Source organism: Pyxicephalus adspersus, chromosome 1, assembly GCF_032062135.1.
Source record: "Pyxicephalus adspersus chromosome 1, UCB_Pads_2.0, whole genome shotgun sequence".
NCBI classification, from domain to species: Eukaryota; Metazoa; Chordata; class Amphibia; order Anura; family Pyxicephalidae; genus Pyxicephalus; species Pyxicephalus adspersus.
Genome location: NC_092858.1, coordinates 152,676,615 through 152,701,381, shown reverse-complemented (window position 1 = coordinate 152,701,381; position 24,767 = coordinate 152,676,615). Strand labels below are relative to the sequence as shown.

Sequence of the window (24,767 nt, the reverse complement as noted above, 5' to 3'; positions counted from 1 at the left end):
TCCATACTCTAATGACATTTACAGACCTTCAGTTTCTTGCCAGGATTCTTCCTAACGCTGATGCTCTACATCTGAGAGTTTTGGGTGTGTCTGACAACTTTTGGTTGTTTTAGTTGCTGCTTTCACAATTTCCATTATGCAAAATAAACCTAAAACAATCTCTCAGAGCGAAAGAGACTCCTTATAATTGCTAAAGAATTTGTGCCGATCCAAGAACTTAATATATAGATTTAAAAAACAAAAAGAATTCCCAGAATGTACGAGAAATGCTCAGCTAGTTTGATCTACCAAAGAAATGAAATATTTGGGAATACTAAACAAAGGTAAAATGACCATGAAACACATGGACATGTAAATGTTCAGACTTCACTTTCTTTTCTGATCCACCTACATAGGTCATATTTACCTGCAAAAACTATAACATAATATTCCTCTTTTATGTATTACTAAACGTCAGCCTTACAGACTCACATAAATGGTGCAGTTCCCACTAATTGCCCTGAAACCTTTGATTCTTTCCTGTAGCATATTCAAAATCACTGTTTTTTTTTTATAGATTGTGTACAGTCTATGGCCTTCTCATTCAACACGCCACAATCTCTAACCATATATTGCAGTATGTCCACAGTCTCTTGAGTATACCCTAAAGCATGTCCGCAGTCTCTGACTATCCCCTGCAGTATGGCTGCAGTCTCTGACTATCCCCTGCATCATGACCGCAGTCTTTGAGTATCCTCAGCATCATGACCGGAGTCTCTGACTATCACCTGCATCATGTCCGTCGTCTCTGACTATCCCCTGCATCATGTTCGCAGTCTCTGACTATCCCCTGCATCAGGTCCACAGTCTCCTATTATCCCCTGCAGCAGGTCCGCAGTCTCTGACTATGCCCTGCATCATGTCCACAGTCTCTGATTATCCCCTGCAGTATGTCTGCAGTTTATGACTGTCCCCTGTATCATGTCCGCAGTCTCTGACTATCACCTGCATCATGTCCGCAGTTTCTGACTGTCCCTTGTATCATGTCTGCAGTTTCTGACAGTTTATGACCACTTCCTACAGCAGGGCAATTTGACCATTTATCGTAACATGGTTTCAGGGTGAGCTCATGTATCCTGTTAAGAAAACGTTAAATAAATGCTTTTGCTTCATACTATATAAGCAGCAATTCTTCAAAGACACAGCATGTGTTAAAACAGTAACAATGCAATATGTTGTACTGCAGTTGAAGCAAATCAAAGCTGAAAGATCCATGAATATTTCCCAGTTGTTTTCAGTTAAAAAAGATGTTTTGCAGCAATAAACACAGACCTTAATGGGAGTTTTGCTTTAAACAAGCTGCTGGTTACACCGGACTAATTGTTTTGTTTTGTATTTTTTTCTCTTCATGGTTTTATCTTTGGTTTGTATTTTGCAAATGGTATTTTTAAACTTTCAGAATTTGGCTTTCACTAGAAATATATACGAGGGGGTGCTGAGAAGTTCCTGGCTTTGCCCAGAAGGAAGAGAGCCAGAGTTATATAATAACACATTTATTCAACATATCCCCCCTGAAACTGATGCACTTGGTAGAGCGTAGTTGCAGCTTTTCTAGACCGTTCAAATAAAAATTCTTTGGTTGGCCTGCAAACCAGCTCTCAGCAGCATCTTTGACGTCAGAAATGTCCTCAAAACGTTGCCCCTTCAAATTTTGGAACAGATATTAGTCCGAAGGGTCCAGGTCAGGTGAGTGGGGGATGGTGGACCAATTGGAAACCCAGGGTGTTCAATTTGGAAGCAACAACGTTGGACGTTTACGCAGGTGCATCGTCCTGCAAAAAAAGGATCCCTTTGGTCAACTTTCCACGGCGTTTCGTCTTAATTGCCTTCTTCAGCTGGTCCTGGAGTATAACATAATACTGTCCGGTGATACTAGAGCCCCAAGGTAGGTAGTCCACCAACAGGATACCGTCTTTGTCCCAGAAAACGGACGCCATGACTTTTTTTGCCGATTTCTGGGTTTGGAACTGCTTCGGCCGCGGGGACCCGCTGTGGCGCCATATCTTTGACTGTTCCTTGTTTTCAGCATCATGGATGTGGAGCCAAGTTTCATCCTCAGTCACTAACCTAGCCAAAAAGTCCTGTGCAGTTTCAAAATGGGCCAACACAGCTTTGGATGCTTCAACTCGTTCTTCTTCTGATCACTGTTCAAACATTTCGGCACCCACTTCGCTGAAAGCTTGCGCATGTCTAAGATAGTGGTGATAACAAACCCAACACGCTCCCATGGGATGTCAAGTATTCAGGTTTTTTTTTTGTGGATATTCGCCGGTCCTCAATAATCAGCTCATGGACAGAATCTCAGGTTGCCGGGTCAGTTGAGGTTGGGGGCCGCCCACTGCGGGGCTCATCTTCAAAAGTGAAATGCCTAGTCTTGAAACGAGATATCCAGGTGTTGACAGTGCTGTAGGAAGGACACTCTTCCCCCAGCGTTTGTGACATCTCAGTGTGAATGTTCTTTTTCTGACTTTCCCTGGAGAAACAAAAACTTCATGACGACCCGTAACTCCAACGGCGTGAAACTTGCTTGTGCCTCTGCCATTACAGCTTCTCACTAAAAGAAAAAACTGGTTTAGAATCGCAAAGACCTGATATTTGCACAGTTACATACAAAGATATTAGGCTGTCATATGCCCCCACACTGATTTTTCTATTTCATCTGGAAGGGGGCAAAGCCAGGAACTTCTCGGCACCCCCTCGAATCTGGCTTGGTCTACTGATTTCTAGACAGTTAAGGTTTAGTAAATATACTCTGATGAGCCAACACCGTAATACCACTTATAAAGTGAGTAACATTGTTTATTTCATTACAATGGCCCCTGTCAAGGGGTGCTATGTTTCTGATATGCGGTAGGTATTATCTATTAAAAGTGCCCCAAAAGGGTCAGCCAGGGAATCAACAGGATAATGGGTGCCCAGGGCTCAATGATGTGGGAAAGCAGAAGAGAAAACATTTAAGGGTGCAACTATTTTTTGGCTTTTCATTTTAAAGCTCAAGTTGTTCTTTAAAGGATTTGTTGCCAGTATCTTGGTGCCAGAAACACCTTCAGCGGTACTATGTAGTTAGATGTCAGAGCTGTTATTGGAAAAGTGGTTTTAATGTTTTGGCTGATTGCTGTGTACATCTGCAGTTAGTATATATAAAAAAAGTAAGCAGAAATGACAATATGCAGCAGCGGTATGGTTTAAAATCTTCATCTGTGCTGGATGAATAATGATACTGACATGACAGTAACTGCTTCCAAACATGTGTAATCACGTAGTTTTGTATCTAACACGTCATTCTTTGTGCTTCCTGAATGGTGGAGGATGATAAAAGAAACTTTCCTAAGTAAAACCAAACCTCATATTTAGAACTGATTCACTAATATCACAGTGAGCTGAATAGGCAGATAAGTCACTCACAAGGTAAAATTTTAACTTTTAAAATAATGACATGATCATTTTCCCAGTGTCCAGCTGGGTTCCAAAATGATCAGTTTTGTATGGTTTTTAGATTTTATTGTCTTAAAATTCAGTTGTGATGTTATGTTTATTTTTGTTGAATAAACAGATAACTTTGGCTATGTACACACGTAAGACTTTAGTCGTTGAAAACAATCCAAGACAAAAGACTGAAAGATGCATAAACGAGTGCTGTACATACAGCATCGTTCTGCTTCATGAAGAGGGAGCAGCACCAGAATGGATTCATGAACGACGGTGTACACATGTTAGATTCTCGTCCGATACTAACCCTGAAGCAATAATCAGACGAGAATCATCTGACGTGTCTCTGTAGCCTTACACTGTGCAAATATTGGTTCCATGCTGCAGTGTCAAAGTTTTCACATTCTATATTGGTCGAACACTCCATAGAGGTATGAAGGTTATAAGCATACCTTCCAAAAGGTATCAGGTTTTTAAAAATGTGGCCTTGACTTAATGTTTTGTGCTGAAAAACTTCCTTTTTTCTCATCTTTGAAGAGAAAATTGTGAGGTATGTATATTTGGATGTGTCCAGACTTTGAGCTGTAAGGTATCACTCTGAGCACTTGAGACACAGGGCCTTCAAAGCAGATTTGAAGATTAAAAGAGATACTTAAAACAATCTTAGAGGTAGTCCCTGGGTTACATTCGAGATAGGGACTGTAGGTTTGTTCTTAAGTTGAATTTGTATGTAAGTCAGAACATATTACTCTCAACATATTATTAGGCAGCGTGGTGTCAGTTACTGTATAAAATCTTCACTGTGAGTAAATCGCAAACAAAGCAAAAAAAAAAAAAAAAAAACTTTTGGAGCCCAGACATTTATTAACTTCTGGAGCAAGCTGTGCTTTGATATGCAAAAAGAAACAACTGCAGAGTTTGTCTTGGTCATTAAAGAGTTACAAGAGGTTGCAGAAATGCAAAAGACTTCTTCTGCAAGTCATGCGTTCGTATCTAGAAGTTGTCCTTATGTCGGATGTCCTTAATTCGGGGACTACCTGTATTTCCTTTAAAGCGGAACTAAACCTGTGATAACTGTTCTCGTTCTGTCTCAGGGCGCAGCCATATTCTTTCTTCTCTTTGTAAATATGATCTATGGCCATCTTGATTGGCCAGGCCGGGATGACTTACTTTCCGTGCAGGTGTATGGAATTAATTTGCTACATACCAAGGAAAGCTAGGATTACTGGGCACCCTGGGCAACAAACGCTGAGCTGCGCATTTGACAGCTGGGTAATGATCTGGCAGGTAAGAACAGTTATTGCAGAAGGGACATCGCCTTCCCTTTTCTACAATAGACATCTGCCTGATCGCCATTTGATCACAGTGGGGCTTTAGTTCCACTTTAACTGGGCTTCAAAATTATAAATTATTGGGAGGTTATCTTTCCATCTTAAAATGTGCTACTTATTTTATTATTCTTTTATTTTTTCATAGAATTAATAATATTTAGCTTTCAGTAAGCTAAATATTAGAACATTTTATAACTGTAACTGAATTGCCGGTTTTCCATAAATGACCTTCATCGGCCCAGTTTGTAAGTATTTCAGATGTATGCTGTTATGCTGACGTAAGACTCACCAATTATTCTAGGCAAGTCATATTTATTGTATAACAAATGTAGTCACAGACATAATAATCATTATTGTTCCAAGCACACAACAGTCAGGTGATTATTATAGAGAACACAAGATGAACTGAACTAGATAAAACAAGAACTAATTTGGAAACTCCATATACAAAATTGTCAGATGGAAAATATTACATGTACTCATAATCCCGTTTGGTAAATTTACTAGAGAAGTATTACACTTTGCTTTACGTATGTTTTAAGAAGGTTACAGAGTGACAAACAGCTGTTTTGCAGACAGTAATAGATCCAACCCCAGGGATACAGAAAGGCTTCCAGGTTTATTCCTATCTCTCTAAATTCACTACACACTCCAAAGCTTGTTTATCTTAAAGATCAGAAAATTCTAATATAAAAATGATGTAACTGTAGCCATACAAAAGATGCTCGCTGGATCAAGTCCTTGAGACGTTAAGACCACTTGTTAACCATATAAATAACACTTTTTTCTGTCCTGGGATTGCATTCAGTCACTTCACTGTATGGATGGAGTCTTGGTTGCCATCTACGCTGGATTGCAGATATCTCTGCCACCAAGTATTGCAGCCAACAAGTGTAAGAACTGGTAAGCTGTAACCATATGAAATGTTTGTTGTTGTGTTCGGTTATTCTTTAAGAAGTCGGCTGAGCCATATTTTCACTAAATGTGATCTTGGCTAAATATTGTAACTGATATAACTGATATTGTAAAGTGTGACATTGTCCATGGAAGTCCCATCTCTTGCCATAATATTTGCTTGCTGGAGATTTTGGACTGAAACACTGAGTTGTAAAAGTTGGTTTTCAGGGAACATAGTGGCTTTATTGTTGTGTATTCTGGAAACAATTTAAAACAAGAACAACAGTATGTATTGTTATTCTCACACTCCCCCCCACTGTCCTCACATTTTCCCCTGTGTCTGATTATTCTCCTAACACATCTGCAAGAACAACATCCCCGGAATGATATCTTAGCAGTGGGCAGAAATTTCATTTAGTTAATGATTTAAAACCCACCCACAATGGAAAAGCCAATGTTAATGTTTTATGAGAATATAAAGCTTACATAGGCCTACTTTGAAATCAGTCCTGTGAGCCCTCATATATTCTTTGTTCATCTTAATGCTAGCTAGACACAGAGGATTTTACTCTTGTATTATTAAAGCTGAACTCCAGAGAGCTCTGTTATGTATACAACCACCAAACGTACCTAAATCTGTTTAGATGATATCCTCATGCCTTTTTTTTACCTGCACTCAGGCTAAATGAGGGCCAGAACTAGAAGCGTATCATTGAAAAAGGAGGATAGAGAAAAGTTAGCAGAGTTGATGACTTTTCAGGGTGCTGCTCATTCACTGTCCAGTCAGTGGGCTGCAGATGGACAGCTGACACCCTTTTATTATTAGTAGTACTAACTGACTACTATTATTACCTGGTTTCTGGCAATATGTAGACTAACTGATCTAGTAATATGGTGTCCCTTCTCAACCTACTTCTTGTGAACCCTGGGCATCAAGGCTTCACACCCCTAGACTCTGTAATCACATATGCATGTGGGCAGATTTGCTTGCGCAGATAACAAACTGTGTATTTGGCTGTTTACCTGGAGTTCTGGTTCAGGATCATTAAAATAAAAACACTCCTACCCATTCAGAAGATTATTGCCAATGCACCTGGTAGCATGGTCCAGGGCTTTGCCTTAATAAACACATTACTTCGAAGACAAATGCAGGGAGAAAGTAAACTAACTGAACATCAGAAACTACAACAGTGATGTTTCACTTTCTTTTCAAGCTGGGCCATTATAAAGGTGACCTGTCATAACGCTACTTAGAACTATGACTGCATTATTGGTTCTGGGGAATACAGTCTCCAGCATCAGATTGGATCCCTAACTAACCATTGCCCTAAATAGCTCCCAAATAGTTAATATGACTGCAGACCATTCTGTACCTGCTGCTATACTTGGACCTTCTTCTATAAAGACATGGAAGGAAACATCCAATCCTTACAAGTTGGATTCATTTATTTTTGCAGTGATTGTTTATCTGTGAAGTCTAAGGCTACGTACACACGTCAGATGATTCTCATCCGATAATCGCCTTAGGGCTGATATCGGACGAGAATCTGGCATCCATGAACATTTGTTGTTCATGGATCTGTCCTGGCTGATCCGTCGTTCTCCTCCCTCCCCTGTCTATAGAGCAGAACGGCGTTGTATGTACAGCGCTAGTTCATGCATTTTGCAGACTTTTGTTGTTGGAAAGGATCTTAAAAAAAGATCCTTTCCAACGACCATAATTAAACGTGTGTACGTATCCCAAGCTGCCAGTCAGATATCTTCTCTGGTTGGCTATTTTGTATCTGATTATAAAAAGATGTCTGTATGGTTTCCATGGCTTATATCATATCATGCCATATGTCATTATTTACTCAGGATTTTTAATTGGGCTTGTACATGCTCTTCTAAATCTAAAATCATTGACTGAGTTCTGACAGCCGATGATTTATGCTATCAGTATAGCTCTCAGAGTGTTAGTAAGTGTGTCTGTATGGTATAAATGGGTTTTATGAGCCATTTTTATTGCATCGTTCTTCTTGGCATTGTTCAAAGGCTGCTGTGGTCGAGTTTACAGCTGATTTGTTATGATAAAGGGGCTGTATATTTCTGCTTGAGTAACCTGGTGCAGTAAGCCTCTGCAAACTTTAAAACAATGTCCCTTAAAGTGTATTAAAACTAAAAAACAAAAAAATGATTAGCTAATCATTAGATTAGGTGGGTAGTTTAGTCTTCTTTTTTACAGATCCCCCCCCCCCCAATATTTAAATTTGCTTATCCTGAGAATAACATACTTCCTGTTCTAGGGTAGACACATTAACCTTCCCAATGAGCCAGATTTATCAAAGCTCCCGAAGACTGAAGAAGATAGACTGTCATGGGAGAACCTGGGTGATCTGGTTCAGGACTGAAAACATTTGCCAATTTAAAGCAAATTATTTTTTTTAGAAATCCATTTCAGGTTTGATGTATCACCTAGGTTTTCCCATGATAGTTTATCTTCTCTAGTCTTGGAGAGCATTAATAAATGAGACCCAATGTCTCCATAGAAAGACACATTTTTGCCTGCCAAGCTGAACTTCAAACATGGTTGCTTTTTTCCCCTCTTCATTACATGGGAAGTGATGGGATAAGTGGCTTACAGAAGAAAGCCAACATGCTTTTGCTAATCATTCAGCCTCCAGTAAGTGACTAGGACAATACATTTTTTGCTAAGACCTGCAGATATTTTCAGTGCTTTCTGAAAATGTTAAAAACAAATGCTGCCACAATATCTAAGGACTGGTAAGTTGCAACATTGCTACAATTTTGTTCTTGGATTTTGTGTTGCTTTAAGTTAAATGATTATAGTAAGCGGAAATCCTATTAGCAGTTGCGGATTACCATATTTTGTGCATCATCTTTGCTTTATACATGACAAGAAGGTAGCTTCTAATGTTAGGGGAAATTCTATTCTGTGAAAAGGATGGAAACATCTGTTCTGTGTCTTTCATGATCCTTTCCAACGACAAAAGACTAAAAGATGAATGAACAACCTCTGTACATACAGCACCATTTTGCTCTATGGAGAGGGAAGGGGGAGAAGGACGGAGCACCCCGCTGTGCTCTCTCCCCTTCACATTCATTACGATCGCTTGTCATTCGTGGATCGGCCAGGTCACGGACACCAGATTCTTGTTGGATACCAGACCTGAGGCGATTATCAGACAAGAATCACTTGACTTGTGTACATAGCCTTAGGGAGGCATCAAAGCCAATTTACTGATAAACCGCTATAAAGAGGAATATTATCTCTAGGCCACATACTGTCACATCATGTAAATACAGATAGTATGATCATACCACAAATATGTGTTACACAATTTTATCTCTTAATTATCAGGTGATAAAATTCCTCTATATTTGAGCCAAACAATCTTTGTTTTTTTGTTGCTTTGCTGAAAAAGTTTGGATTGGAGGTTGTGAGGGAAAAACTAATGAAAGAAGCAAGGGTTTCATGTAACTGCAGTAAGCACCAGGACATAGAACCTCTTGATAAAGCTGACCTGTCACTTACACAAAGCTATACTTTAAAGTGACGTCTGAATAGGTAAGGCAGGTAACAAAGCATGCTACATGTCATGGCACAGCTCATGCTCATGCAAATTTTCCAACATGCACCACTGGTGTCCTGTCGGCATGATGTTGTGACTGCTGACTATAAAAGTTGTTTGTGCAATTAATACTTAGAAGAAATTGGCTAAATGTACTTACAGGGAACACTGGATTGCAGTGCTGTTGCAGTGAAATTGTTTCCTCTGGGTAAACTATATTATTTGCAAAGATTTTTAGAAAACATCATTGCAGATTTCCTCTTTATGATGTGTGCTATGCCACTGACTGATAAATGAGAGCATCTTCATGTTTAACACCTGGTTAGTCTGCATGTTATAACAAAAGCTGCTGCCTTTGCATTTCCTAAGGTGTGCCAAAGAGGAGTACCTTGTCAAAAATGCAAATATGAGTACAGTGTGTGCCTGAATTTGTTCTGTGCACGCTATGAAAAAAGCAGTAAGCCAAACACAGAAGTCTCTTTCTAGGGGCTAAATTGCTTAAGTAGTATGAAAAACATCCTTTAGCATGCCAATGTCACAGGGAAACATTTGATTTATTTTAAAAATATTTTTGTGGCAGCTGCCAAGTGGTTAACAAATTATAGCCAAAGTTTGTAAATGTCTTTAACCCTAAATACAGTAGAAAGGGGTTAGAACACCAGGGTAGCAATAATAATTATATATATATTCATATTGCACAGGACTTTACAGTCCATAAGCATGTCGTTAGCTGTTTTTCAGAAGACTTTAAAATCTAATGTCCCTAACTTAGGTTGCGTACACACGTTCAATAATTGTGGTTGGAAAGGATATTTCACATTTCTTTGTGAAAGGACAAAAGACTGAACTAGTGTTGTACAAACTGCACCGATCTGCTCTATGGGGAGGGGGTAGAACGACAGAGCGGCACCCCGCTGCGCTCTCTCCCCTTCGTTCGTGGATCAGCCAGGACAGATCCGTGAACCATGTCAGATTAGGGCTGTACACACAGCAGATTATCGTCCGATATAAACCTGAAGCGTTTATCGGGCGATAATCATCTGACGTGTGTAGCAATAGTCTAATCTCAACTTGAAGGTAACATACGAACTCACAAGTATGTTTTTGGTATACAAAACCCAGGAGATCTAAGTAAACCTGAGAAATCATACAGACTCTATGCAGATACTAACCTGAGTTGATTTGAACTAAGATAACTGTACCCCCTGAAACATGTTTTCATAACTTTGAGATAGACCCAGCCTTCATGAGAGTTGAAACTCTCTGACTTTAGGACCAATGCAACTTTTTTGTCCACCTGTTCCAGGGAGCTTTTATAAAGTAAACATAACCGTTCGGATCAACTAAGAACAAACTGTGCTGATGCACATATAAATTAAGTTTTGAATCACTTTTTTCTGTTGCAATAAATTTGTATTGGTTTTTAAAACCAAAAAATAAACATAAAACATTTGTACTTAGATACTTGTACAATATAAACAATGCAGTAAAAAAAAAAAAAAGGGGGCAGACAAAAGAAAGATAAAAAGGATATAAAAAAGTAAGGACAAAAGAGGCAAAACACATAAGGAGGGGACTCTTCAAGCGCTCAGTGTACATTATTGATCCATAATAAAGTCACCGACAATGGGTGAGGTATGTCCCAGCAAAAAAAAACAGTGAAAGTCCATTGTTCCAATGCGTATAACCTAAAGCATATAGGAGGTTGCTTGAAAGTATAATCTATCAAACACGGGACATGACAAGACACAAACATCACATGGAAGATGGGGGGGGGGGAGAAGACAAGGTCCTGAATCACTTTTTTGAAATAGTAGGTCATAGTTCTACTTTAAGACAGGTGTCTAGTTTTCCACGTAACACAATCTATATTAAAACATAGCTTGGTTCTAATAAAACTAATTTCCTCTCCAGGTGAGTTTTGCATGCCAGTCCTGAATAAACATTAAGCTTGTTTTCTAGATGCCAAAAAATTTAAGATTCCATTCAAATGTAATTTCTTCCAATTTGTAGAAGGAAAGTGGAATGTGATCTGTATTTACTTAGACTTATAAATCAGTCTTCCTATCCATTTGGAAATGTTTGTTTTATTGTTTGTGAGTGAGAGGAAATATTATGCAGTCCTGACAGTTGCCAGGTCCATGAGCTCAGTGTAATTTGGTAGGAGGTGCATGACTTTATCATGTAAGTCCTTCATTGTTCTTCCTTTTTGTTTTCCATCTCGTCTTCTTCCACCTACACCAACACCTTCTTTTTTACCTGACTGTAAATCTCAATTCTGTAACTTTTCTGGCTTTGTGATATATACTTTTAGGGGCAACACCCTCTTCTTCCCTCCACCCAAAGCACATACAAGAAATGTATACATACCTACAACACAGCTTGGTGGGCCTGGCACACACATCCTCTCTCTGACATCATAGGAAATATTCATATGTGATGTGGTCTCCATTTATTAATTAAGAACACTACTAACAACCTGTTTTTCAACCAAACCTCTGGGGAGGTGAAAGAAGAAGAATATTACACTGCATTATTATAGACTTAAGTTTTATCAAGTAAATCTAGATAAATTTTAATTTTTATCTATAGGGTGGCATGATGGTTCCTTGCTTAGCACTCTGCAGCACTGGGGTGTTTGAATCTCAGCCAGGACATTATCTTACCTGGAGTTTGTATATTCTTCCACTGTTTGTATAGCTTACATCCGACATTTCAAAACCTTACTAGAATGGTAATTAGTGGCCCCCTAAATTGGCCTTAAGCTATGTTAGGGATGTTAGATTGTGTACCCCTCTGAGGGATAGTAAGTGATATGACTATGATTTTGTACAGCTCTGAGCCATTTGGCTTATGGCTGGAATGCACTGATGTTCTAATAACCATAACAATGATTAGAAGCAGACCAGCACACGCGTACTTACATTGCCTGATCTTTTTTTGATCTGTATAGCTAATACCTGAATCACATGCTAGTCTCCTAATTCCTGGTAATTCATTGGCTTTGATACAAAGTTCTATTGTAGCACTAACAACTTTACACTATTATTACTATTACTATTATACTATACTACAGTATTTATATAGCACCAACATATTATGCAGCGGTTTACAAAGTCCATAGTCATATCACTAACTGTCCCTTAAAGGGGCTCACAGTCTAATGTCCCTACCATAGTCATATGTCATTAAAACAGTCTAAGGTCAATTTTTGGGGGAAGCTAATTAACTTAACTACATGTTTTTGGAATGTAGGAGGAAACCCATGCAAACATGAGGAGAACCTGCAAACTCCATGCATATAGTGTCTTGGCCAAGATTGGAACCTGGGACCTGGTCCACACTAGTAATTAACAGATATTTTACTGATCAAGAAGAATCACAAGAGCAGTTTGTTAACCAGGGTTCCGCAGAACCCTAAGGTTTATCCAGAGTTTGCTAAGGGTTTCTTGAACCATGAGTAGTAGTTTGTGCCTCTCGGGTCAGTTTGTCTAACACCAATGATTTTGATGGCTATCTGTAAGGATGATATTCTAACCGCTGGCCAGCAATATAAGATGCTTTTTCCATCTAACCACCACACTAATGTACTGTGAGCTGTGGATATAGTAATGATAGCCGGGGTTCCCTGAAGACCTAAAAGATATTTCAAGCTTTCCCCAAAACTTCAGAGGATAAAGTGAAGTCGGCCCTTATTTATTAAATTGAATGTCCAAATAAGGCACACCATAGAGACAAACAATCAGGCACTAGATATGGAGTGCCCATCCAAGGGGGAATTTAAAGGTGTAATATATTACAAAAGGAAATTATGTTGTAAAGGATAAAAACTAAATTTTTTTTTAATACGAATAACAATAATATACACAGTATACAAGGTAATATGTGTTGGGTTTGGCATATAAAAGACCAGACCACCTGTGTTCACAGGAAGGGTATGACAACCCACCCCTATATATAAAAATATATATAATATAAAGAAATTAAACAGAATAAAACAATGTCCTTTTTTGGCATTTTGGGGCTTTTGTTTTCCCTTGCTTTGTACTGACATTTTCAAGTATTGAAACCTGCTCTTCCATCTGCGACATACTTGTCCCCAATTCAGGGTGTTGATAAACCATGTTCCTTGGATTCTCTAAAATACACAGTATGTAAGAAATGAAATACATTTCTTATGTATATACTGCAAAAATGGCAATTATTGGAAAATTTTTTTCTTTTTTGTCGTAGATGTTTATGCCTACTGTTGTTCATATTCTTCTGAAGAAGTAGTATAATCTACGAAACGTGTTGAGAAATATAGGGGTGAGTTGTCATAACCTTCCTGTGAGCACAGTTGGTATGGTCTTTGATAAGCCAAACCCAGCACATATTACCTTGTATACTATTTATTTTAAGGTCATTCATTGTTAAGGATGTTTGGTAAAGTTTTTTATAAAAAGTATTTTATTCACATTGAAATAAAATTTAGTTTTTATCCTGTACAACATAATTTCATTTTGTAATATATCACACCTTTAATGTCCCCCTTGGATGGGCACTCCCTATCTAGTGCCTGATTGTTTGTTCCCCAAAACTTTACAATGTATTAGCACATAACATTTCATTTGGATACAGCACCCATAGCATTCGGGATAAAAAAAAAATATTTTGTCATTCAGAACAAAGACTACAGAGTAAATATTGTAGCAAAGCTTTGAGTATGATAGGTAGAACAAGCGTACATCAGAAAAAACATTCATTTTATGTTGGAGGTCTGAGTTATATCAAATGTTAATGAGAGGTTTTCTTTTAGCTGTGTTTCCCAGAACCACTTGGAGGCTCATTTAGGATTTTACAGAGAGACACTTAGGTCCATCTTCATGGGACAGCTGTCTATATTGCCTTGTCACGCCACTTGATTTGGCTTTCTCAGAGTGTACAGGCAGTTAGATTGAATGGCTGAATGGATGCTATTGCTGCAAATTAAAAATGAATATCCCACAGTGTGTGGAAAGAATCTGGGAAAGTGAAGTTGTGATCTGCCATTACTCTCCAGTGGAAATTAAATGCAGTTTAAAACACACATTAATAATTCACAAATATATATCAGAGTTTATTATGGGGAAGATATGCAAGACAACAGAGATGTCTAATTCCCTGAAAATCTCTTTTATTCTATGTTAAAAATTACTATTTTCTATTCTCTTTTTTCCCCAATATTATTATTGATTTTCGAGGATTAGAAGTTAAGAGATGGAACAATATCAAATGAATCGGAGTACAGGTTGACAATCACAAATTCAGCAACCTTCGAAGTGTGCTGGATTTTCCAAAATTCTAGATTTTTTTTTATATACTTACCTCCACACACAGGCCAGCCTTCCTCTCGCAGCACACGCGGACATCTAGCACAGTTACAAGGAGCAGGCAGCAGGGATGTCTCAACGTGTTTTTAGTTTAGCAAGTAAGATATAAACAGCTGTTTCTGCAGAACAGCGCCATTAAAACATTAATGGCCAAACAGTGTACTGCAATCCCTGTATTGAAAATGCGATCCGAAATTCATGCAGGGAAACTGAAGGACCCTGATTATCGATGGCCCGATTTTCGATTGTCAACCTGTACAATATTACATGTATCAAGACTCACAACATAAATAAAACAGGAAATAATAATACAAGTAGTGCAGTAAATCCATGGGGTTAGGAAGGCTGTGCATTGTTCTAACAATCTCACCATGTGAGACCCCATAGAGACACCAAAAGATGCCATAACATTGAATAACGAAACCCTGTGGGTTATGAAAGTTCAAAAATACTCAGGCTCTCTGGCCAGTCAAGCCAATAGTAGAGAGTATAGAGGAGGAGAAATGTCAAATAAAGAGAATAAGGAATTTAAAGTAATTTGTGCAGTTGTTTTAAGGTCAATTTGTGCTTTGCCCTTGTAAAGAAACACAACAGGTTTACAGGTTTACTTTATTGCCAGTCTCATAGGCAGCAAATATTTGCAACACACTCAGCATCAAGAAAGAAGAGTATCTGGTACTTGTGGTAATGGGGAATTGTGTGAATTACCCCTCTCCCAGAGAAGATTACAGACAATTAGTTATTCAGACATCCACCTTTTTGATATAGGGCAGGTTGGGAGTCTTCTGGGTGAAGCGGGAGTAAAAGGAAGGCGAGTATAGATAGGTGGTGGGGGTACAGTAAAAATAAATTTGCATGGACATTTACACTCACGTAAGGCTGAACTACAAAAAGGCCATTGTAACCTGTGTATTTAAAAAAATGTGGAGCCTTTCTTTATAACACTCGCTTGTTTAAAATATAACATATAACAAATATATGTTATAACAAATAACATAATTAAGAAGTATATTGAAAATATGTACAGGTAGTCTCCGGGTTAAGGACATCCAACATATGGACGACTCCTAGATACAAATGGGCTTCTCTGCTTGTTCATGTGCAGGAAGAGGCTTGTAGGAGGAAGGGGGGCTGAGGCTGAGTTCTTCTGCAACCTCTTGTAAATCTTTAACAACCAAGACAAACTCTGCATTTGTTTCTTTTTGCATATCCAAAGCACAGCTTGCTCCAGAAGTTTAGGAATGTCCAGGCTCCATAAAGTTTTTTTTTGCTTTGTTTGTGATTAACTCACAGTAGGGATTTTATACAGTAACCGACACCACGCTGCCTAATATTATGTTGAGACAAACATCTGTCCTAATTGCATTTATTAAAAAAATGAACCTGTTCTGACTTAAATACATATTCAACTTACTGAACAAACCTACAGTCTCTATCGTAGGTAACCCGGGAACTATAATATATATTTTATAATAATATATTTTCATTTCATTTTATTGTATCCCACCATATCTGTTGATTTACATTTAATTTGCAAGCACTGCATTTCACTTAAGTTTAATCTGCTAATACTTTTCTATCCCTGGTTTCAGGGATCATCTGATAAAAGGTAAATTTACAATTCAAAGTATATTTACAATATGTGTGTGTTCTTAGTGATCCTCAGTGTTGAATGCCTATTAAAAATTGCAAAGATATTTGTACAGGAAGAGGATATCCAATGGGGTGCTAGTGGAATCAGAGATTAGTATTCAGATTCTTGTATAACCCCAATTATGTCTGATTCTTCTTATGGTATACATTATGAAAAGTTATGTATTTTTATAACTAATAGTAAATTGAATTTGCCAAATAACTTGTATTGTCCTTTAGCCTTTTGGGTTTTCCCCAAATCCATTACACATCCTTGAAAACTGATCTATGAACAAAACAGACAAAATGTGTCAAACCATTGTGTATACTATGTATGAATAGCATTGTTAAATGAGTTTGCTAGAAAAAAACCTTTACCTGCAGCTACAATAGCTGCACACTGAGTCATTTAGTACAAGCAGACCTGGCGCTCCGTACTTGATGTTTATGTTCAACATTCATTAAAAGGGTGGGTCAGGAAACAGGGCAGCTTTTGCCGTGTCCTCATATTAAATAGAGAAATATTATCCTAGATACAAAGCACATGGTTTTCTTTTTAATGTGGTCCCTAAAGAGCAGTTATAGCTAAACAGACCGAGTTTACCTCTGTTGCCATTTCGAAGCTGTAAGCAGTATTTTTCCTGCCGTATTATTAATGCAGTTACAAACTTTTGTGCTTTAAAACGAAAGTTCCACTTATAACCTAATTTCAGTGATCTCCCTTCTTTGCTTTCCTAAATTATTTTTTGCATGATTCTTTCATTTTGCAGTCTGTTTTTTTTTTTTTTTTTTTTTTTTTTTTTTTTTTACTTTAAAGTGTATAGGTAGGCTTGTTGCCTCTGGCTTTAAACATTGGAACGTTCAGATCCAACAATAATAGGAACCGTAGGAGTCATATGGCAAAGAAAAACTTGTACCTGTAAAAAATGTGCCAACACCAGCTATCTCAATTTTTCAGCAGTTTTTTCTAGTTTGGGATTGTGGAGAGAAGAGTTACTTAATTTACCAGATTTTCTGGATCACCAAGCCTCATTATTAAAAGTGTATAGTCTCCAGACCTTTAATAAATCAGACCCACAGACTGCAATGAAGCCCAAATAGAAGAATTGCCTTTCTAAAAAATAGTTTTGGCTGGAGTTGGGGTGTTATACCGTTGCCTGAAAGCAGACACCACATGTTGTCTGCCATCTGTGATGCTTGGGTTCCCCCAAATTGGGCACATTCTACTTTCAGACCACCCAACAAAAAACTGCAAGGGCCAGTAAGACACCCATATCTCATACCAAACCATTTGGTTGCATAATTGTTGTTTTTCTTAAGGTGGGCTTTTAGGAAAACATATTTTAGGTTGTCGTAGGAAACTCTTTTTTCAGATACTTTTATGAATGAGTGCTACAGTAAAAAAAATAATAAAAACTTCATTCTTGAGTTCAAGGTTATTATGGGACTGAATTTTCAAGAATGTTAATAAAAAAGAAGAAAGAATAGTATGAATTACAACACCATAAAAATTTAGGAGTGGCTGAGTGATAAACGTTGTTTGTAAATTGGGAGAAGCCAGCTTTTTCTTTAATGGGGTCAGTTTAGGTTATCACAGCATTCCAAGTATGAGATTTTATTATACTCTTTAGATTCCAGAGCTGTGCTTTGCTCTGTGCTCACCAATATATTGATATTTCCATCATCACTTCAGTAAACAAGCCAAGAAAAAAGGAGTCAGGTTAAAGAAATAACACACAGAAAACCTCTAGTTTATTAACTAAAACTTAATACCTGGTTCCATTATAGAGGCCTTGTTTAGTAAATGCTCAGACATCTAATTTTTTATTATTATTATTTTAGAAATGTTACAGGGATTGTTATCTTCTGAATAAATCACAATATTTTAGCCTCGGCATGTACTTCTATTTTCAACTGCAGATGTGGTGCATCTGATAGATGTACAGAAGCCTAAAATGCAGTGGGCTGTGTTCCCACATTTATTGATGTTGTTTAATAGAATAAGTCCAGATTCAGAGATGCTTTAGAATTGAGCAATCCTGCACGACCCCCCATGGCTGGCACCCTGTAGGTCACTTTCACTGTAGTTGTGGTTCCTAAAGAACCATCTGCACATTTGACAACTGGCACCAGTAAGCAGTAAGCATAAAATCCTAACAATCAGGGATATTTTCACATTAAGGGGGCTATTTCAAGACCTTGGTCCCCAAATTGATTTTGCATGTTGGGGACCACAGAGTCCCACTTCTATGGCAATGATCATTAGGGTACTGTCATTTCGCTCTGTGCTGCCCCAAATATGTACTTGTTTGTTCACAAAACTTCAAATCTGCATTCAGACTAGCAGTGAGGTTGTGGTGTGGTTACCCCTTTCTTGTGCCATGGAACCCTGCCTAGGGGGAGACACTCAGTACCACTCACTGCTGCCTGGAGTCAAATCTGCAGACGGACTGAGCGGCTGCTGGGGTGCCTGTTACACATAACTGGCCACTTACCTTCTGTGACCTTCAATTTTTCTGAAACAGAGGGATGTTGGCAACTAGAAATGTGGGAGCCAGTAGGAAATGCCTTTGCCCCTCCAATACAATTTTATATCACGCTACCTTGTCACACATAGCTATCACCTTACTCTCTATGAACCCCAATTTTTCTGTAAGAAAAGAGAAATGTACCTGCAAGTAGGGACTCTTGTGGCTAACTCCCCCTAAAATTTCATTACTACAGCGCCATCACATAATAAGAAAAACTATACCTGTCATACCATGCTACCCTGTCACAAATAGCTGGCCACTTACCTTCTGTGAACCTCCTTTTGACGAGCAGGGAGATGTAGGGACCTGAAAATGTAGTAGTAAGAACATGTCCTCCTTGGCTATCTATCACATGAATCCCATTTCTCTGGAAGTATCAATTGCAGAGATTTAGGGGTACAAAGGTTAGTGCCCCCCTATAACTTTGGTACAGGAATGGTGAGCAAGGAGCAATATATGACTGGCCAGCACCGTATGATAGATTTAGTTTTGTATCTATTGTCATAAAAATGTCACATTAATAAAATGTGCATAAAATGGTGAGTGCAGAAATTCTTGATTTGTTATTTTTTTATTTGGTGCATGTACATTACGGTAACTAGAAACATTCCAATTGTTTTTAATTTTAAATTAAAACCATTCTAGTTTTAAATATACATCTTTAATGTTTGTTTGCATTGTGGCCCCAGAGTTTTATCTCAATGTCAACAGCAGCCCCCAGATGATAAAAGGTTGGGCACCACTGGCTTTAGTAATCTGATCTAATCATTTGCCACTAATTCCTAAAAAGACATATCCCTCCCCTCAACAGTAATGTGTGCATATATGGGTACACTGGATCTCCTAAAAAGTATCCTAATTGCCTGTGATTAGCCAGATATGCAGAAGATTTCATTATATACAGCAGAGGTCAAAACCCCTGTTAATTAGGCACCTCAGGCAGATGCCAGCCTTCTATATTGTTCCAGGGACTTAGAAACTGACCAATTTGACACTTTCAGCCAATTATCCTCTCTTTATGTTCATTAACAAATTGAGGAGTAAATGCTGATAAAAATGAATATCACTACTTGTATAGTTACAATATAAATGTATATGTATTTGTCTTTCAGACATGAAGAGAAAAATAGTAACTTGAGCTCAGATGTTGATGAAAGATTGTCCTCAAGTGAAACAGAACAGGTGGGTAAAAAAGCACAAATATACTGTACATAGCGGAGATATAAATCTAAAATATGAAGAGTGAGCTGAAGGTGCATTTCCTGTTACTCAGCAGAACATTTTTTTTTTTTATTCTGGATTGTAGAATTGTAGAATGTAGCTGTCAGAAGCTGATTAGGTATTCATAACCATAAATGTTGCCTATATTACACTCAACTTCATTCCTTGACTACTTTGCAGCCCACAGGTCATGAAGTGTCCCATGGAGTTCTCTCTGACAAATGTAGCTGGGAGAATTCAATGATTGGAGGAGAGCCTGGTTAATTGACAGACAAGTTACAGAACCCAGCTTTCCTTCCCCTTTTTAAAACTTTCATTCATGCACTAGACATATTTGTAGAACAGATTTTGCTTTATAAATGTGCTCAATTTTTTCAGAGTATTTCTATGGCTATACCGCTGTTTTGTAAGTGTGGTTGTTTTTTTGTAATGCTATATTTTCTCCTGGTAATACAACAATACAATAAGAGGATAGTCTAAAGTTGTGATTACACTGTAAAAAGTAAAATTCAGGTAGGGAGGTGATTGATGAATACATTCATGTATGATGAACTGATTTACAGAAATTTGATGTTTCTGTTCAACACACTGGGCCTGATTTATTAAAGCTCTCCAAGGCTGGAGAGGATACACTTTCATCAGTGAAGCTGGGTGATCCAGCAAACCTGGAATGGATTTCATCAAGGCCATTTGCTATTTGCTAGCAAATGTTTTTAACCCTGGACCAGATCCATTCCGGGTTTGCTGGATCACCTGGGCTCTCAGCTAAAAGTGTACCCTCGCTTTGGAAAGCTTTAATAAATCAGGCCCACCCTACCTGTTACTAGTTATGTATTTGTATTTTGCACGTTTTTCCTGTTATCTCTCTAGAGATCTGCAAGTTCATGTTTGTGTCTAAACACATATCATAATCAAATACCAAAAACAGCTGAATAATGATATAAAAGAATTCTGAATAAATAATATTAAAATAAATATTTTTGCACTGTTTCTTTTGAATGTTGCAGGGATATTGATTCAACTGTTACATTTATGGAAAGAAACATGTTCTAAAAGTTGTAACAATGATCAACAATTTGAAAAAACGTGTAAAGATTATATGTACAAAAGATTACCTAAATTTGCAGTGCACCCTAGTATAATATTAATATAAAAATTAGTGTAAATCAATGATTTAAAGGTACAAGAAAAAAACATATTGTTACACCTTTGTAATAACACCAAAAATAGCAATCTGATTTTGTTACAATATATGGCAAGGAAGATACTATAGAAACATACACTAACAGCATGGGTAGTAAAAAGTTATTCCAAAAGAAAGGTATGTGAACACAGTCCAGACAATAACTAATGTAACGCATTTCACTGCACAGTTTAAAATCATCTAAACCCAAAACAATGCTATAAACAGTAAAAAACAGTGAAAAATTCAAGTACATTATATATATATATATATATATATATATATATATATATATATATATATAATGTACTTGAAACCAGATGAAGTTGTAGTAGAGTACATGAAAAAGAGACCATGATCACTACTAGAATGGTTACCACATGGTTACTTCAAATGGTAGATCACATATAATTCACCCAAATCCCTATCCCTTACCCAAATATACCATTGCCAAATCGCCAGCATAAATGTTTTTCCCCAGGGTGACCACAAGTTACCACTTTCTATAGTATGCTGGGCACTCTTCATAAAAGATGATGGCTGGTCCACAAATGCCTGCTGGAAATAGCCTAATGAATTCCTCTTTCCAACTTCCACATGTGCTATTTCTCAATAAAAACACAATGGGGCTAATTTATTAAAGCTCTGCAAGCCTGGAGAAGATACACTTTCATCGGTGATCCAGCAAACCTGGAATGAAATTCTTAAAATTAATTTACTATTTGTTAGCAGATTTTCTCAGTCCTGGGCCTGATCCATTCCAGGTTTGCTGGATCATCCAGGTTCACTAATGAAAGTGCATCTTCTCCAGTCTTTGAGCGCAAATGAATCAGGCCCAATGATTGAATCAGTTACCTAATTTTCTGTAGGATGTTGGCATTCACTCTTCATTTATCCAGTGTCTTTAGGCTCTCCTCAATCTTAGTCAAATTCTTAGAAAAATGTAGGACCAGGTAGTAGGATTTTTCTGATCAAACTCTTCACAGATCAGCACTTTCTGCTTTCCAATCAGCAACATATATTCTGACTTTTCTGGGGTTTTTGTATATCTGCTTTATCAGTTAAATATTACAAAGGATACATACATGTACCTTATTTATTGCTAACTACATGCCTGGATAGTGACATTGGGTCTACAAAAGGGAGCACATGCATGTAAGCAGATAGGCACAGTGGGGGTTACATTAGTGGGCTTACAGAAGGTAAACTAAACTTATTGTAGACGTCAACAGCATTGCAATGTTTACTAGCAATCTCTAAAGCTGTCAAAATCTGAGCAGTGGCACAGGCTTCAAGTTTTAAATAGTATAACCTCCTTTTTTTAGTTTGCACCAATATATCACAGCAGGTTGTTCATTGCTTTGGATTTTTTTGGTAAGCAAACCAGCTATATGCTCAAACTCTGTATTAAGCAGTTTGCCCTTCAAATTTCTTTGAAATGTATTGTTATTTCTAAGTAGCCCAATGTGTCTGTGTTGCATTGTAGATCTCATTTAGAGGGACAGAACTACTTCTGACTTAAATCTCTTTATCTGCCCTTCCTCCGCAGTTATTCTTATTTGTGTAGACTTGTGCATATAAATCTAATATTAAACTAGCCAATGTGTTAAAATTCTTAGCACCTGATTTATTAAAGCTCTCCAAGGCTGGAGAGGACACACTTTCATCAGTGAAGCTGAGTCATTAAGCAAACCTGGAATGGATCTGGTCCAGTATTGAAAACATTTGCTAACAAATTACTTTAAAAAAAAACATTCCAGGTTTGCTGTGTCACCCAGGTTTACTGATAAAAGTGTATCCTCTCCAGCTTTGGAAAGCTTTATAAATCAGGGCCTGCTCAAGACAGTGTTTCATATTTCAAAATACTAGTCTAAAGTAATAGAGTTGCCCGCTAACAGCTGGTCAAAGTATTTATACTATCTTCATGTTCTAACCTGAGCGATGGCATGTGTTTGCTTTGCTCCAGGCTATATGAAATGATGATATGGTGACTGGTAAGGGAATGTCTTTTCACAAATGATTTAGTTCTAAAACTGTCACTATTTTTCATCTCCAATAGCTGAGAGGTGTGTTGTAGTACAAAATACAACTCAATTATTATTATTACTATGATTATTAATAAACAATATTTTTATACAACATATTATGCAGCACTGTACATTAAATAGGGATTCAGCATTTCAGCGTACACCAGTATTAGATAGATAAACCCTAGTAGCCGGGTAGTACTTGTTACTACAAATATAAACACAAAATAACACATACACAATAACAAAACAAAATAAACACATGTAACATAAACAAGATAAACACATATAATAAAGATAAAATAATACAATTATATAAATACAAAATACAAATATTGCAATCTTGCCTGGCCAGTCAGATGGGGAAAGAGTTTAGGTCTTTGGCCCCATGGTGAACTCCCCTTTGCTGAACAATCATAGAAAATGGATAGTCTGAAATCAATATTTTTGGTCATTGTTGTTTCACTTAGGTAAGACAGGATCAGGATGTGTCTGCTAATACATAAAGGTGAATGCTAGACCAGGAACAACCGTGTATGTTTATGTCACTGTTCTTGTATGACGGGTCAGATCCTCCAATCACCATGTCGTGTATATGAGTAATCTAAATCCGACCACAGATGTCTTACTAAAAAGATTGGTCTATCCTCAGTGAGCCCTAATGACTAACTGAAACATCCACAGACTAATCCTTTTAGAAATCCAGCACTGCCTTTATTTATATATATTTTTGTATTTATGCCCCCAATTCCCCCCACCAGTAATACTCTATGCACAGTGGCAATATTACTCTGGGGTTCCATTACAGATGAAACACTGAATAGTATTACACAACCTCTCCTGTTGGTGATCTCATTTGACATCAACGTCAGTCTGCTCCAGCAATTAATTCTTTCTTGGAACTGTGTTCTCCTATCCTCAGGGAGCAGGACTGTCTGGCAGATGCCTGGATGTGGGAATCTGTCTCCATATCTGACACTTGGTTTTATATATCCTGGCTCTGTCTTCAATGCGTAAGAAGTAGGACTAGATTATTCATTCTATGCCACCAGGAGCATTCAGTTATAATTCTATATGGCATAGATCTGAGAACTGAAGGTGTTAAACTTTCTGTCATTTTGCACAGCTGCTTTTTTAATTCATTGTAACATTCCTGACATGTCTATATTTGGAAGGTTGGCAAAGGTTCAGAAACGGAGGGAGAGGAGCAATCCCTTGGAAATATATGCTGCTGGCTAATGATGAGTGGGGATTCCATGCAGTTTTTTTGTCCTACGCGTTAATCTGCAAAGTAATGATATAACACTAAAGGCGCAGTCCCTTTAAACTATGGAAATGTAATATTTAAAGTAAGGTAGAAGCACCCGGATGCATCTGATTCTCTAGTTCCCAGTATCCCTTTGCTCTAGAAATGAAATATGTGAAATAGACTGCCCTCTGTATGAACCCCTCATTCCCATAGACATACTGGTGCATGAGGGGGAGGTTGCACAAAAAAGTGTCCTAAAGCACAGCCAAAAAAACTGGTGAATTTGGCTACTTGAGATTATATAT

General features: G+C 37.7%; 1 protein-coding gene across 1 annotated transcript in view; it reads left to right on the top strand.

Moving 5' to 3' along the window:
• Window positions 1-24,767, top strand: part of LOC140344524 (uncharacterized) — a 66,933-nt gene that overhangs the window by 9,766 nt on the left and 32,400 nt on the right. The window contains exon 2 of the mRNA XM_072431714.1: window positions 19,895-19,964. Within this exon, the coding sequence (XP_072287815.1) occupies window positions 19,895-19,964 (70 nt within the window). The remainder of the gene's footprint in view (window positions 1-19,894; window positions 19,965-24,767) is intronic.